This window comes from Giraffa tippelskirchi, chromosome 6 (genome assembly GCF_054371585.1).
Source record: "Giraffa tippelskirchi isolate mGirTip1 chromosome 6, T2T-mGirTip1v1.2.pri, whole genome shotgun sequence".
NCBI lineage: Eukaryota > Metazoa > Chordata > Mammalia > Artiodactyla > Giraffidae > Giraffa > Giraffa tippelskirchi.
In genome coordinates this window covers 24996472-25014015 of record NC_137280.1, presented here as the reverse complement: position 1 = coordinate 25014015, position 17544 = coordinate 24996472, and the positions used below count along the sequence as shown (strand labels likewise).

The 17544-nt window shown below is 41.5% G+C and overlaps 1 protein-coding gene across 3 annotated transcripts in view; it reads left to right on the top strand.

Annotated features, from left to right (window-relative positions):
- The window catches only part of SYBU (syntabulin), a 79135-nt gene that overhangs the window by 20773 nt on the left and 40818 nt on the right, over positions 1 to 17544 (top strand). The window contains exons 4-5 of one of the 3 annotated variants that reach the window (XM_081503073.1): positions 3363 to 3560; positions 6069 to 6128. In XM_081503073.1, the coding sequence (XP_081359199.1) occupies positions 3363 to 3560; positions 6069 to 6128 (258 nt within the window). Of the gene's footprint in view, positions 1 to 3362; positions 3561 to 6068; positions 6129 to 17278; positions 17453 to 17544 lie in introns of those variants that run through there. The other 2 variants (XM_081503074.1, XM_081503075.1) reach the window with 2 other exon arrangements.

The following is a 17544-nucleotide window of genomic DNA, read 5'->3' as shown; positions in this document are numbered from 1 at the left end:
AGCTGGTGTGGGTATGTGTTTAAGCGTGTTTTAAGAGAAAAATCCCTCTTCAGTAGAAGTGACAATCTCCTCCACTCTCTTTTTAAAGTCTTGGAACAAAGTTTTCCTTAAAACCAAGTTGAAATGTTCTTACTTTTCTCAGGCATTCTGGAAATTTAAAACAACCTGCACTTTTCTGGGTAAATCATTCAGGATTTCTGCCATTTCCTGCCCAGAAACAGTTTCTTCATGATGTCCTCTTAGAAATTTCTGTCACTGATAATTCCTTTATACTAACATAAGTAACTAGAGCTGTAATTCTACAAGACACATTTAACAGTCAAAATAGCAGCAGGAAACAGAATGCATGAAGTATTTCACTGAAGCAGGTTTAATAAATAAATCTATTATGTGCTGGATCCACATGCAGTTTGGCACTTAGTAAGATTAGACTTGAACAACCAAAGAACATCAACTTGACTGTTCTTAGAATCTCGGAATAAATGTGAACTAAGACTATTTTACACAGAATTTTGGAAAGGAATATCATCTTCATCTGGACTGGTGGTCTGCTTCCAGCTATGATCATGAAGTTAGAAAGGAAGAGAGGAAGAGGAGGGAAGGGGAAGAAAGAAAGGGCCCTAAACAAGACCTGTTGAAAAAAAGAACTACTTCCTCAGTGCTGTGCAGAGGAAAACACCTCAGGTGCCACGGTTAACCAGATGACTCTCTGGTACTGAATTTCTGTTGTTTTTGCTCAGGTCTTATTTTGCGTAACTTAAAGTGTAGTCTCTGCAGTAGGAAAATTAACGGCCCCGCCCTTTCCAAAACTAGATTCCTTTGTCAGTGTTGGTTGCATTAGACAAAACAGGCAAATGCCCCAAGCTTCTCTCATAACTCAGTTTTTCTAGGGTATGGATTTGCCTTAACAGGCTTACCAGTTTACAAGAACTGTGCACTGGGACTGATGTTTACCACCTCCCTTTACTTGCTTATAAGCTCCATCAGGATGGGGGCTGGGTACGTTCCTGTGGCTGATTCAGTGCCAAGACTTGATATATATTTGTTTAACTAGTGAAAGACGATGTCTCATATTCCCATCATTTCCCCCTCAATATGAAGTGTAATACTGGACAGTTAAGAGATGATAAATGAATACTAGTTTACTAGGTAGTGATTCAAATGCTGTATGAGGTACCCGAAGTTAAAGATTTATTTAGGTCTTCATCTTCTCAATCCCTGCCCTGGAGATAACGGCTGTAAATTTTGATGACAGGTGAGACATACATGCCAGGTGCAAAATTGCTATTGCCTTCCGTAAACTGCTACCATTCTGAATAATTTTGGTCCCCAATTTTTAATCAGACCCATAGTCCTTGAAATGACTAGTACTGAAAACATGGCATGCACACGTTCCTTCTTGTTTAACTCTGGCTAAATGATAGTAGAACCAAACAAAACATGTTCGTTTTCTATTTAAATTATAGTTGTGACAGTGTTTCCTAATATTGTTTTCTTTTGTCCCTTGGAGTCTGAGAGTTCTCAAGAAAAATTGCTTTTGAGGGTAGAGAATCTGAAGCATGACGTTTTGTTAATTTGGGCCATCTCTGTTTGAAAAGAAGTAACTTATAGAACTGACTCATAGGGAAATACTTCTAAAGACAACAAGTAATTTTGGATGATTAGACCTCATTCGTTTGGGTTTATCTGCTTTGGGATAGGAATCAGGAACCAGGCTCTCCCGAGGCCATGTGCAGACCTGTTGAGGCTTGTAAAAGTACTGGAATCTGTCTTTGCACCTTAAGAAAGGAGCTCAGATTTCTTTGGATTGAAGCATGGGACAGGCAAAAGTAAGAAGCCAGGGACAATAGTGAAATAGCTGAGCTGTAGCAGCCAAGAGGATTCTCATCACTTTGTGACTCAGGGCCACAGTTTCTTCAATTCAAGAAGAACATAGCACATTTAAAAGAGCAACAAAGACAGGAGGTATGAACTGTGCACTAAAAACCGTTTACTTCCAGAAATGGACCACTGAGATCCAATATAGACTATTATGTCCAAAAGTCTAAAAGAATACATCATTTTACTAATGCCAGGTTCACTTTGTTCTAGAAGGTGGGATATTTCATAACAAAAATTGAAATAAGGTCAAAAATGAACCAATGGCAATAACTTTTTAGATGGATTCTCTAGTCATGTTAATTCAGGCAACCAGTATATTTTATTCAGTCCTAGTTCTGTTTCTGTCTTCATTCAAGCCATGAAGTTTTATGATAGCCTTTGAGAGATGGCAAATTATTTTAGTTCCTTTAATATTTATAAAAGTGTAATAGTCCTAAAAGTTATTAGTACTAAATTCATTTAGCAGTATTCATTAGTACTATTCATTTTTTTGCCTACTTAGTTACTAAAATAGCTCTGATGTCAAAATATTTCCATATAATAAAGAATTTTTCAGCAATGAAAATTTACCACTAATTGATTATTTTGAGTAGACATACTTTTAAGTAATGCTGATTGGCTTTACATTCCATACACTTCTCCTCAACACAGTATAAATGAATCAATCAACCACTATAAACATTTAATAGATATGGAAAGAACTTAACAGGAATCAGCAATGTAGCTTTCTTGTTTGCTTAATAAGCATTTACGTCACTGCATATTATGCATATTAACTTATAATAATAACTATGGTAGTTAATATATAGCTTGAAAGTTAAGGGAACATTTCTAATTTGAATATTATTTTTATTTTACCCATTTACCCCAGACAGCAAGATATCTGATTGATGTCCTTTTGGTTTGGATAGGTGCGTTCAATGATACAACAGGATCACTGCCTTCTGCTTCCTTGAACTCCTGAAGTCAGCTGTCTTCTCTTTCAAACTCTGGCAACCAACTGATAGGTCCAGTAATTGAAAACTGGGCACGGTCAATAACATTCAAGCAACTTTTTCCTAATACAGACAACCCTGAAGAATTCATATCAATAATTCTGAATTGCCCTGACAAACGTTTTATTACTAACCCCATCAGAAATCTGTGGATGAATATGAACCAAAAGTATACTACCTAAAGCCTTAAAACAGACAGGCATAATTGAGGTTTGGACAACAGGAGTGTCACAGAAATATTTGTGATCCAAAAGTCTTTCAGGGTTTTGCCTTAGAATCTATTCTTTGATCGTTGATATTTCCTTTGTTAATGTGATTGGCCAGAATATGGAAAATAAAAGGCAAGTCATCCACGGGAGTTAGCCTGCACCTCCTGAGCAGAGTACGTGTGTGTGAGTGAGCGTGGGCGCGGCTCACTGCCTGGCTCCCCTGCACCATCATTGATTTCCTCCTCCTCATTAATACTCGTCGATTCCTGTCTTTCAGATGACACAGGCTGCCCTAGCAGCCAGTCAGTATCGCCTGTGAAGACACCCTCGGAGGCTGGGAACAGCCCCATTGGCTTTTGCCCTGGAAGTGATGAAGACTTTACCAGAAAGAAATGCACAGTTGGAATGGTTGGTGAGGGAAGCCTCCAGTCAGCGCGACATAAGAAGGAACCCAAGTCAGGCCTTGTGAAGCCAGGTAAGTGGCCTCACTGTTCATGTTCTTATCAGAGCCGTATGACTGGAGTGATTTCAAGTGAAATTTGAAGTGAAGCCCCTGGATATCAGGATGAGGAACACAAATGCAGTACCTAGTACCCAGAAATCTCTCTCTCTCTTTGTTTTTTAATAAAGAGGTAGAGCAGAGAGTGGAATATTTTCTATACTAGTTGTTAATTGAGAATGCATAGTGACATATGTGTCTATTATAAAGACATGTTAAAAAGGGAGGAAATTTGAAGAAATGTTAACTGAATGGTCTAACAGACATTTAAACTATATAATTAAGTCTAGCATAAATTATGCTAAGAAATTACTTGGTACCATCTAAAGTATGCACAGATTGTGAAAAGAACGGGTTATCTTGAGGCAGGTCTGTAAGGCTGGGAGAACTTGCGAACCTAGCTATTTTATTTGCTTTTTTAAGACTGAACTATGAGTATGCGGCTATATGTATGTGTGTGTGTATATGTATATATATATAGAATGTTCAATAATGACAAATAGTAAAAGCTTTGAGATGAAATGGAGATCATTATTACAGTGAATAAGATGCCATGAACATCAGAACAGTTCTCAGAATTTGCAATATATCAATAAGTATTTTACATCTCAAAAATATATACAGTGTATGAGCAAATAAAGTTTTAGTGAAACTAAAGTTATAACTTGAAAGTAAAAGGACCTGAATATTGGCATTGAGAGACAACCCCTATATTGCCTTATTTTCTTCAGTATCACCAGTTGTGCTATACATATTAATGAGCCTGAAAAGACAGATTAATGGCTTGCATGAGTTCCATTCCTTACATTTGTCTTCTGATTTTTGTTTGGTGATGACACTATTGGGCAAGGAGCTGTAGGTGGCTTTATTTCAGTGGAGCCAAAGCTTAGTCCTTGTCTGCTTCCATTGGAAGGTCCTACATCCACTTCCATCTCTCTCCGCTTTTGTTCTTCGTGAATAATTGATACGCAGAGCATATCTTAATGAATTATTCTTCATCTTGCTTTTGGTCAATCAAGGAAAATGTCCTTTAGTCTGAGAGCAAAATTTAAACTGTGTGAGGAAGAAATCCTTTATTTCCTATTGGTTCCTGGTAAATGTCAGTCAAGATGAATTTGTTAGTTGCCTTTTGCTTTGGTGTAATATGAAAAAGAAAGGAAATGATACACAGTGGAGAAGACAGCATAGGAGAAAGGTGGATATTAGAAAAGAGATGTTGAGTACCTCTTTTTACGCTTTTTATGCTCTTTTATATACTTAAGACAGAGACAGTGAGTTCAAGAATGTCATGTAATTATTGTATTGTTGTTGTTATTGAGTCTCTAAGTTGTGTCCAAATGTAATTATAGTCAAGAAATAAACCATTGCCTTGTGTATTCAAAAGCTAGAATGTCCTTCCTCTCTTCCCCAGCTTGGCTGTCCTTTTAAAAAATTAAGATATAATTCACATACTATAAAATTCATTCCTTTAAAGTGTACATTTCCATGGTATTTAGTATATTCAAAAGATTGTACACACATCACCACTGTCCAATTTCAGGGCATTTTTATATCCCTCCAAGGAAACCCCATACCCATGAGATGTCACTGTCCACTCTTCCTTTCTCCCAGCCCCTGGCAACCACTTACCTGCCCTCTGTCTGATTTGCCTGTTCTGGACATCATGTGTAATGGCAGCATACAATATATGGCCTTTTGTGTTCAGCTTCTTTTGCTTAGCATGATGTTTTCAAGGTTCATGCACTAGCCCGTCATTCTTTTTATGGCTCAGTAATATTCTATTGTATGAATATACCACAATTTAAAGTAGACTTTTGGTGAGCAATTTTGGGTGTACAGAAAAATTGAGCACACAGTACAGGGTTCTCATATCCCCCCTCATACCACTACCTCCAGCTTCCCCTGTGATTAACATCTTGGCTTAGTGTGGTATCACACCACACTTTGCTTATCCGTTCACAGTTGATGGACATTTGGGTTGTTTCCACTTTTGACCTATTGTGAATAATGGTGCCATGAACAGTTACATACAAGTTTTTGTACAGACTTTCAGTTCTCTTGGGTGTATACCTAAGACTGAAATTTCTAAGTCATATGGTAACTCTATGTTTAACCCTTTGAGGAACTGCCAAACGTTTTTCCCTAATGGCTGTACCACTTTACATACCACCAGCAATGTCTAAGGTTTTCAATTTCTCCACATCCTTATCAACAGTCGTTACTGTCTATCCTTTTGGTTATACTTATTCTAGTCAGTGTGAAGCAGTATTCATTGTGCTTTTGATTTCCATTTCCCTGGTAGCTAAAGATGACGAGCACCTTTTCATGTGCTTGTTGGCTGTGCGTTTATCTTCCTTGGAAAAATGTTCTCAATTTTCTTTTAGCCAGTTGGGAGCAGTCACCAATAGATTCTGCTTCTGCAGCATACAGGATGTGAGTTTAAGAGCAGAAGCCCTCTGCTTCATCCTCTTTTTGTATTCCTAGCACACAGGGTCCGGTGTGTATCGAGGGCACAGTCGACATTGGTTGATCTCAACAGCAAAGGTAGGCTATGGCATTGAGAATGTAAAATGCTGCAGAAAAGAGTGTTAGCTTCATGGATTGCAAAGAAAAATGGATTTTTATTGTGAAGATATTGTAGGACTTGAATGCAACCTGAAATTATTTCATTTCTGTTATTTACCACCCGCCACCTCCCCCGATCCCCACCTCATTCTCAAAACATTTTACAGTGGTGACTATACAAATAAACAGTGAAACAAGAGGCGAGCGTGGTGCAGCAAGAACAAACTAAGTTAAATGGCCATTAAGATTATCCCTGGCCTTCCTGGTGGCTCAGATGGTAAAGAATCTACCTGTAATGTGGGAGACCTGTGTTTAATCCCTGGGTTGGGAAGATCCCCTGGTGGAGGGCATGGCAACCCACTGCAGTGTTCTTGCCTGGAGAATCCCAAGGACAGAGGAGCCTGGTGGACTACAATGCATGGGGTCGCAAAGAGTCGGACACGACTGAGTGATTAACACTTTCACTTTCACTTCAAGATTATCCTTGCCCTTCCTTGTTTCAGTGATCGTCACGTGCTCAGTCACTGCAGTCGTGTCTGACTCTTTGTGACCATATGCGCTGTAGTCCTCCAGGCTTCTCCATCCGTGGGATTCTCCAGGCAAGAATGCTGGAGTGGGTTGCCATTTCCTCCTCCAGGGGATCTTCCTGATCCAGGGATAGAACCCGTGTCTCCTCCACTGCAGGCAGATTCTTTACCTCTAAGGCCCAGGGGAAGCCTTGTTTCAGTAATCAACATAAGAATAATCGTATCTTAATGTAAGGTTAAAACCCCTGTGTGTATGCACAGAATTCACCCTGAGCAAGTCTTGGTTCCTACAGAAGATAATTGTTGAAGATCAGCTACTTGTCTTGCTGAAGATGTTTAAGTAGAAAGTACAAACAAAAAGGCTAAAAAGGAGCGGGGAGGGAGGAAGGAAGGGAGGGAAGAAAAGGGAGAGGAAAGAAAAGAAACACGAGTTGTTCTTTATGCTGTTTTGATAATAATGGATCCTTTGAGAATCCTGAAAGCCATGGACCCATACTCCAGAAAAATATGCACAGAATATCACATATTATTTCTGAGGTTTTATGGGCCCCCTTTATTAGGATTTGTGACTCTTAGTTAATAACCCTTGCCCAGAGGCAGAGCCTGAAATAGCACCTTTGTCAACTGCTTCTGATTTAATCACCTAAGCAGTGCTGATCTCGTGATCTTTTCATTTATTTGCATTTGATCAAGGTCACAAGGGTCCCTAAAGTTTATTTTTTAGTTGCCTGAGATTCCTAATGTCATCACTGAAAGGCGTTGCTTGAGCTTTTGAATGGGTCCCTATCTGTACAGTGGTGGTGGTGGTTTAGTCACTAAGTTGTGTCTGACTCTTGTGACCCCATGGACTGTAGCCTCCCAGTCTCCTCTGTCCATGGTATACTCCAGGCGAGAATACTGGAGTGGGTTGCCATTTCCTTCTCCAGTCTGTACAGTAAGCTCTTTGTATTTAAAACAGTCTGCACTGGGACCTATAGCTCTCTGAATTTTCAGCAGAATAAACCTGTCAGTCTCATAACTAAGAAGAGAGGAAATTCTGGACACAAGGGCCTTGGGTTACTCTCCAAAAGGTGCAGAGAATGTGTCGTTAAACCACAAGAAGATACTGCTCACCAGTTATTAAAACGTTCCACCTCCTCCGCAGCCCCAGGTGACCATCTCCCCTCAGCCTAAACTCATCTTCCACTCTTGATGTGCGCTCTACTTTTTTAAAATAAATCGACTCATTAGAACCAATACCAGTTTATTAAAATAGCAAGCAATTAGTGTCTCCTACACAGATGCTCCAGGGCCCTTTAACATTAACCTGGGCCCATTTAATTTTAGGTCTGTTCTAGATTCTGGAAAGTGTTGTTCACCTTGGAAAGGAGTTATTGAAATGCCCCTTTGGTCATTCAGATAAAGAACTAATAATGTTGTGTGTGTGTGTGTGCTGAGTCACTCAGTCATGTCCAACTCTTTGCAACTCCATGGACTGTAGCCCTCCAGGCTCCTCTGTCTATGGGGATGCTCCAGGCAAGAATACTGGAGCGAGTTGCCATGCCCTCCTCCAGGGATCATCCCAGCCCAGGGATCAAACCCGCATCTCCTACCTTGACAGGCAGATTCTTTACCACTGAGCCACCTGGGAAGCTCCATAGTAATGTTGACGGGTACCTAATGCAGAAGGAGAAGGGAACTGTGTCACGGGATGCCAGGAAGGCTCAGAAAGGCAAGCTGAGCACGCCCGCACCTCCCCAGTAGGACACCATGGCACTCGCAGCATGAGAGCCCTGCCTTCCTCTAGGCAGCACTCGGGCTGGAACTTCTCGGAGGCAGTGTGCCCTCTGTCATTTTGGCTTCCATCACTTAATGCCTATGCAGGTTTAATTAAAAATTGCCACCAGAGTGAAAGAAAACAACCCTGCAGTCAGTTGGATAATGGCTTTGCCTTTTTCATGTTTTCATGAGTCAGTTCAGCAGACGTTCAAGACTCAATCTCTAGAGCCTAATACAATGTCTGTCATGACACAGGTGTGCAGAAAATCCTTCAGTGAGAATGGAATGATGTTTAGTGTGGGAGGAGTGTGGGAAAGATAAGCAGAGATGACCTCAGCATCATCCTTGCTCTTAGGGACCTTATCATTCAAGGCAGATAACCGTACAATAAAGCTGGGCTGTAGTACAGATTAAAAGGAAGGGAATGAAGGTATGCTGGTAGGGAACTTTTTATAATAATTCATTTTTATTGAAATATAGTTGATTTACAATGTTGTGCTAGTTTCTGCTGTACAGCAGAGTGAATTAGTTCTACATATATATGCTGTGCTATGCTAAGTCGCTTCAATCGTGTCTGATTCTGTAACCCTATGGACTATAGCCCCCGCCCTGCCCCAGCTCCTCTGTCCATGGCATTCTCCAGGCAAGAATACTGGAGTGGGTTGCCATGCCCTCCTCCAGGGGATCTTCCTGACCTAGGGATTGAACCCGCATTTCTTATGTCTCCTGCACTGGCAGGCAGGTTCTTTACCACTGGTGCCACCTGGGAAACCCATACATATACATATATCCACTCTTCTTTAGATTCTTTTCCCATACGTAGAGTTCCCTGTGCTGTAGAGTAGGTCCTTTTTAGTTATCTATTTTACGTGTATTTATAGTAGTGTATGGGCTTCCCCAGTGGCGCTAGTGGTAAAGAATCCGCCTGCCAATGCAGAAGACATAAGAGACGTGGGTTCCATCCCTGGGTCTGGAAGATCCCCTGGAGTAGGAAATGGCAGTCAATCCCGGTATTCTTGCCTGGAGAATCCTACGGACAGAGGAGCCTGGCAGGCTACAGACCATAGGGTCACAAAGAGTCAGACGTGACTGAAGCAGCTTAGCACACATGCACGCAATAGTAGGTGTGTATGTCAGTCCCAATACTTTTTGAGAGATCTGCGTTGTTAGCATTCCTTCTTTCAGATGCTTATCGTGATTTTAGTCCACAGTCAGTTTTCCTGCTGAGATTGTTGTCACCCAGAAAAGAAAGTTTTGATTGGATTTCTGTGCTAGAACATTAAATGATGTTCCTGGGCCGCCTTTAATGCTTGATTGTCTACTTGGGGAGCATCTTAACCCAAAGGAGAAAAAGACCCAGTCTTGTCACTGTTCTACAAATGCAAGTAGTAAATCCTTCCTACGCAGGGCTTGTGGGAGAGCTGGGGAAACAACTACACAATTTGAACAAATAATTAGAAAAAGTGAAAGGGAGGAAAAAAAAAAACACCTGCCGTTTAAGGAGGTACATCAAGAGCAAATGGTTAGGGTCACTATAATTGAAAAGAAATCCACAGTTAGAAACTGAAATGTTGAAATCTGCATTTGAAAGATGTCACCTCCACCGCCAGCATTCAGACTAAGTTAGTATTCCCCTGTCATCAGACACCACCCAGGCTATTGAAATCAGAAACCTGGCCAGATGAACTGTAATAATCTCACCACAGTAACAGAGGCTGGGTGACTTTAAAAAGACGATTCTCCACTTTCAGAGGCATTTGCTAGAAAACTCAGAAGGCACCAACTGGATTGGTGATTAATCAACACTGGTTTTAGTAGACGGAGGCTCTTTCACACACAGCCAATGGCATGCAGGGGTTCCCGTGCTTTATCAGGGGCATCGTCCCTTTCACTTCAAAGTTAGTCCTGTCAAATAAAAGGGGCAATGTGCAGGGTGGGGCGTGAGCAGGGCATATGTTCTTACAATAACTTGACTACAAAGAGGAGACTCAAGAACTTAGCTTACAGTTCTCCGCAGGTTACCCAGCTTGTGGTTTCTTGGAGGAAAAAGTGTGAATGGATGGGTAGGGTGGGGCTGCGGGGATACTTACTAACCACCAGACTCAGGAGTCCAGCATACCAGGTTCACAGATTCATACCACCTCTTTGCAACTGTACACTCTTCAGCTACTTGTTACCTTCCAGAAACTTTGTGTTTGGCATCTTAGAATGGGTTATTGTGTCCATTAAACAGATTAAGGAATGTAAAATGCCCAGTGTTCCATCTGGCACAAAGCAATTTCCTTAGTAAATGTTAATAACGGTCATTCGTTGCTCTTAAAATAGTTATCAGAGATTCCTTGCACTTGTTTACAGGAAAATCCTTGAAACTATCACACAGAACTTATGTTTATTAAAACAAAATTCTAGCATGTCATGTTCTCCCAGTTCACGTAAAACGGGAGGAGTGTTTGCTATTGGAGGACACCCAGGAGAGCATGAGTTGATTGACAGATGATGGTTTGACAACGAGGAAAGAGAATAAATGAAAAAAGCAAACAAAAGACCACCAAAAAGCATAATGACCTATTAAATGTTTTGTAGCACTTGTGTGTGTGTATGTGTGCTCAGTCGTATCCGACTCTTTGTGACCCCATGGGCTGTTGCCTGCCAGGCTCCTCTGTCCGTGGGATTTCCCAGGCAAGAATACTGAAGTGAGTTGCCATTCCCTACTCCAGGACCACATGAAAGGCCTCTTATAGCACTTAATGTAATAGTTAATGTTCTAGAAACAGACTGAGTCATTGTGATGGTGTAGTTGGCAGAAAATGATGTGTATGAAGGCAGGAAAATTCCTGAAGCATTTTAGAAATATTTTCATAGAATGGAAAAATTTAAATTTTAGTGCTAAAAGAGATTTGGGTTATATGGAAACATTCTGAATTCTTTGGCAGGCAGTGCTTTTCTAGTAGCTTGTAGTTTCAATCAAAGGTCTTTCAGCAGCAAAGCCCAATCTCAAATAAAGTCTCTAGTCTATTTCAGATGCTAAACATATCTGGAAGACTATATTAGATATAATTGTGTGCTTGCATGACTCTGAAATTTGATTAAAAATTGTTGAAGCTCATATTTATTGAGCCTTGACTGTCCCAGGCAAAATTCCAAGGACTTCACTCATTTAATCCTAATATCAATGTGAGAAGGGGATATCATTGTCCCCTCTTTTACAGATGGAGAAACTGTGGCATAGAGAAGCTAATTCCTGCAAGGTCACAGTCTGTAATGGATTCTAAACAGGGTAGTTTTGCTTTTGACTCCTAACTACCACACTGGTTGTAAGGTCCAACTTCAAAGGAATAATTTTAATTGTAACAGAGGAGTATGACAATTGAGAAAGATGTGTTGATATAAAACAGGGATTTTTTAAAAAAATATCTGTGGAGCCCTATAGGTTAGCTGATACAGTCCATATACATATTATTCTGGCTGCTGCTAACCAAATCAATGAACCTCAATGTAACTTCAATGAAATACAGAAAATTGAACACAGGAAGCTATTTGGATGCAGATCAGGAAAATAAACCATGAAGATGTCAACATCAAAGAATGTTAAGGTCTTCAGAGTTTTCCACTTAATCATGATCTACTTCTTTCTCTACTTGTCACAGCATTTTATGTGCCGCCCTGTGTGTCATTAATAGTTTCATAAACAATGATCATTAGGTTTTGTCAACTTAAAAGAGGAGCGTTTGCACTGATACTGAAGTGGATCTCTGAAACTTTCACTCTGAGAGAAAAAATGTCCCCCCAGGAAGCAACACAAAATGTTTAATGATGAACTGCTGCATAGTCTACCTCTTCTCCCCAGCAGAGACCAGACCCGTGGAAAAAAAAGCTTAACTGTGGTGAGGAGCCCTGGGTGTTTATCTTTATGGCAGGGTTACTTACATATTTACTCTCATGCCTTTCTCCCATCTGTGCCTTTGATGGTGCACCCAATCAATGTGATGGGGCCAAATGGTCTGCTAATGGTTTTCCCATAAAGATTAGTGAGTTATAACCCTATTCTTCTCAGAGGTGACTGCTGTCCATATCCCAGGTCTACTGGGATTTATTGCACCTACAGTGTTATAGCTACCGATCTGGGGGCTCGCCAGATGCTTCCTAAGTGCTCTAATGTGCTGAGAACGAAGCGTTAGTGGTATCTCACATGTAGCAGATGCCCCAGCAGACCACACACCCACCATTAAAGATGTTTATCGACTACCAGCCCAAGAGAAATAAACCTGAAGTTTTCTTTTACACACAAACCTGTAAACTAAGAGTTATAAATCATGCAGATATATGCTTTAGGTTGGGCTTCCCCCCTGTCCCCCGCCGATTGAGAAGAGTTTATTGAGGAGACTGCATGCACAGAAATGGGCTTAATTAAGGAAACCCAACCAGTATGGGGCTTCCCAAGTGGCGCTAGTGGTAAAGAACCCGCCTGCCAATGCAGGAGACATAAGAGACGTGAGTTCGATCCCTGAGTCGGTAAGATCCCCTGGAGAAGGGCATGGCAACCCACTCTAGCATCCTTGCCTGGAGAATCCCAGGAACGGGGAGCCTGGAGGGTTATAGTCCATAGGGTTGCAAAGAGTCAGACACGACTGAAGCAACTTAGCACATGGCACAACCAGTATGGGGATGGCAACAGCTTGGAGCCCTTCCCTGTCGTGAAGAGGCCAGAGAAAGGTCGAGATACCAGAACCCAGAGCCAGAGAATTCCCAGGCTGCATGTGAGGGAACCAATGCACTTTGGTAGCAAAGTGTTAGTCGCTCAGTCTTGTCTGACTCTTTGCAACCCCATGGACTGTAGTCCATGGCGTGCTGCAGTCTACAGGGTCAAAACAGAGTTAGACTGACTGGACTGTAGTCTACTAGGCCCCTCTGTCCATGGGATTTCCCAGGCAAGATTACTGGAGTGGGTTGCCATACCCCCCTCCAGGGAATCTTCCTGACCCAGGGATCGAACCTGGGTCTCCTGCATTGCAGGCAGATTCTTTACCAACTGAGCCACTAGGGAAACCCAGCAAAACAATGCACTTAACAAAAAAGGAGGTGGAGGGAAAAGTACCCTGACTTCTCTGTCTTCTTTGTCTGTATAATTAGGTGGGTAGCGTTTGGGTGGACTGGGCTACTGATGAAAGTTATGTGCTGAACCAAACTTATGTAAGTTTGTTGGGGTAATTCAGTGAGTTAAGGTCTTCTACCACCTCAACCTGTGTCTAACAGCAGCCAAGGTTCAGCAGTAGGCAATGTGGATGCTGGCCACAGTTAAGTGAGGTGAGCTTCAGGAAACTGGCCACAGTGGACTTACAATCCAAGCCATTTTGAATTCAGGTCCATTATATGGACTAGAATGTTTGTGGCTTTGCAGGAAGGTGATTGCTATGTAGGAGTCTAAAAGACAGCAACCCTCACTTGACCACTTGTAAGGGTCCTGCTCAACTTCAGTTTGAATCTGGGCTGTACACTGATTGACCAGCTTTCACTCAACAAGTATTTACAAAGCATTTATTCTGTGCTGACACTATTGTTCCAGGCTTTTGGGACAGAGGAGGGGAAAAAACAGACAAGATGGCTGTTCTCTTGGAACCTGCCTGATACAGGGAGATGGCTGATACACAAGCAGACAAACAAGATAAGTTCAGATAGTGACACATAAAACAAGGTAATGCTATAGCTGGTGACGAGCATCGGGCAGGGAGTGTCTGGGGAGGTGACATCTGAGCTGAGAGCTTAGTCATATTCCTTTGCACTTGTGGAGGGTCTGCGGGGACAGTGAGTGAAGCAGTGAGCTAGAAAGAGGAAAGAGTAGTTGGAGGTGAAGTCTTCATCAAGCAATGGGAACCTACTGGCCAGTTTTAAGAGAAACATAATTTAATATATGGGTTTCCCAGGTGACTCAGTGATCAAGAATCTGCCTGCCAATGCAGGAGTCATGGGAGATGCGGGTTTGATCCCTAGGCTCAGGAAAATTCCCTGGACAGGGGAGCCTGGTGGGCTACAGTCCATAGAGCACAGAGTCAGACACGACTGAGCATGCTCTCAACGCAACACAATTTAGTGTATATGTTCCAGGCCCTTTTCGTTGTTCTGTGGAGCTTGCATTCTCAAGAGAAGAAACTGGAAGCAAGTTAATGAAGGAAGAGGCAGTGAAAACAGAGCCAAGTGTAGGAGACAGTGTATATGAGGGAATATAAGGTCCTGCATTTTCCTAATGAGATTAAAAACATTTTATTTGCTAACTTGAGTAAACTTTTAGAGATGGATGAAACAGTCAATAGCTGGTGGTTTTTTAAAATTTTTTTTTTTAGTTAAACATATAAATGTATACTCTGTTATTTATTTAGAAGCAGGGATCTTCTTATTCATCATTAATATAAAAAATTTATTGCCTTCCTCATCCCTGGAGCTAGTTTTCAACTCGGGTGTCTTTTCCAGAACAAGTTATCTTCACTTCTGCCCAATTTGTTTGATACAAAGCCATTTTGAATTCATATATAGAGCTCTCATTGGACATTATTTTCGAGCCTATGAGTACTGTGAGGGTAGCTATTAAGTTAATGTAAAAAGAGGCTCCCAAATCTAGAGGTTAAAAACTAGACAGAAGCTGATCTTCGTCATAAAACAGTCCCTAGGTGTTTGGGGGACCGAGGCGGGTAGGCAGCGTGTCAGGTCGGCTGTCCTCCTCCAGGAAGAAGCAAGGGAGAGAGGGACCAGGGAATACTCACCCAATCATTTTAGGGTCAGGGCACAGAAGTGGCACATGTCATTTCCAATTATATCCCAGGACATCTTAGTCAGGTGGGCATCTATTATTATGGAATAAGGAAAGAATGGGGATGGACATTGGAGGACAGCTAAGCGGACCATCACAGCATCCATGGAGAGCATGGGGGCAGCTGGTTTTCCTTTTTCCCTGTAGATGCAATGTCAGTATCAGTCAGTAGCCAAAGCTATTCAGTTGCTAAGTCCAGTTAGCAAAGAGTGTTTTTTTTTTTTTCAATCTCCACAACTTAACCTTTGATTATTGCTACTTAATAGCAGAGGCGGCAGAGCATGCGATTGTTGGATGGCATCACCGATTCAATGGGCATGAACTTGGGCAGACTCAGGGAGACAGTGAGGGGTAAGGGAGACCTGGCATGCTGCGGTCCATGGGATTGCAAAGAGTCAGACACGACTTAGCGACTGAACAACATTGCTATTTAAATTGATCTTTAAAAAAGGCTGGAGGAGTCATACCAGTCGTACCACAGGAATAATTACAAAATCTGGTTTTGAATTTCTTGGCCCCCTTCATTTTAAACAATTCCGTCAGTCGACCCCTGAATGCAGCCCAAAACCACACTGATTGAGGTCGATTCACTCCCCTGTGTCTTTTTCAAATGACACTTTTTGTTCAAGGAAGGTAATTCTAAGAGAGAGCTCTATAATAAGAGGCTCTGGAAAGACTTTAAAATAAGGAGCTTTCTTTTGTGTGAGGTAATTGTGGGAAGAGAGTGCCTCACCTTATATTTAGGTATTGAATAGGGTGCACCATGTCACTCGCCAAGCAGTGGGAGGCAGGGGGGTTCACATGCCGGATAGTTTCTTTTGTAAATATGAGGAAATGGTTTTTATTTTGCCATATGGAGGAACAATTAATACTTATCTTTCTCATGTTGCTGTGAGAATCATAAAACATGTTACGTATGTAACAGAGTACAGGCCTACGTTAGAGATTTTGTGGGTTTGGTTCCAGACCACTGCAGTCAAGTGAACATTGCAATCAAGTGAGTCACGTGAATTTTTTGGTTTCCTAAAGTATATAAAAGTTATATTTACACTCTACTGTAGTATGTGAAATGTGCAATAGCATTGGGTCTAAAAATATATACGTTTAAAAATACTTTACGCTATCGTATGCAGATCATCATCTGACAACTCACAGTACCACATATGTTCAATTAAAAACAAATCTGCGAAGCACAATACAGCAAAACACGGTAAGGTGAGATATGTCTGTATGTGCATCGAGTAAATACTGCACAACACTGAGAGATAAACGTGCATGTCCTATACCTTTGCAAAAATCGGTGTCGGCATTTGGCAAGTGTTTGTAGTTACAGTATTTTCCTGTTCTGCAGTGTGTGCTTAGGAAATGACCATTACGGTTATTAAATGAGCAGAGTTTACAAATAGCACAACTTTAAGGTATTTGAATGCTCTCTCACCATCTTGTTTGCATTGGTCCTATTTTATCACAGTTACCTTCTAGTAAGAATTATTCTGATATAATAAAGGGCTTTTCTGGAAGCTTAATAAACATCTTTGCTCTAAGCAAACTTCTGTGTGGAAACACTGTGCCAACAGTTGTCTCAGACAGCCTTCAATTCCATTTTCTCCCTTCAGAACAACGATTGTCTCCTGGTCCTCCCTCCCCGGGAGGACTGTGAAGTGCCTTGCATATTTAAATAGCTGGAAGTCAGGAAGTACACTGAGTATTTTCCTCAAAGTGTCACGTGCTTACCATTATATTTAGGAATGTGTTGGTTTTGATGTAATTTCTTCCTTGCTCTTTGGGATATAATCACTGTGGAAAGACTCTTAAGTGTTGCTCCATAATTGTCAAAGATTAGCCTTGACTGTCCTGTAGGCCTTTACTTCTGTTTGACAATTTGATGTTTCCTTAAATGCTTTGTGTCCATTCATGAGGGCGATGGTTTCATTTGAAATGCTGCAGTCACCAGGGAGAAGCTCTTGTGCTCTCTCCTGATTGGCCAGCCTCTCCTCTGCCTCCTGTTGCTATGGTGCCCAGCAGAGTAACTTCCTTGCCCTGTACAAGTAGGAGGCTCGGTCTCCATGGATACCCCACTCTGAGACTGTACTCCACGGAGAGATGAGCTGAGCTGCACATACTGTATTTCTGCACAAGACATACCCCAGCCTGTGGTGGGAGGCTGTTTGCAGAGGCAGTGTTTGCCATGAAAGTCTACGGAGCTTATCTTCTAAGTAAGTCATATTAGTCACAGTAAGTAAATAATTATATTGGATCCCAGAGGATATGTTCTTTGTGTATATGCGTGTGTCAAGTTACTTGTGGT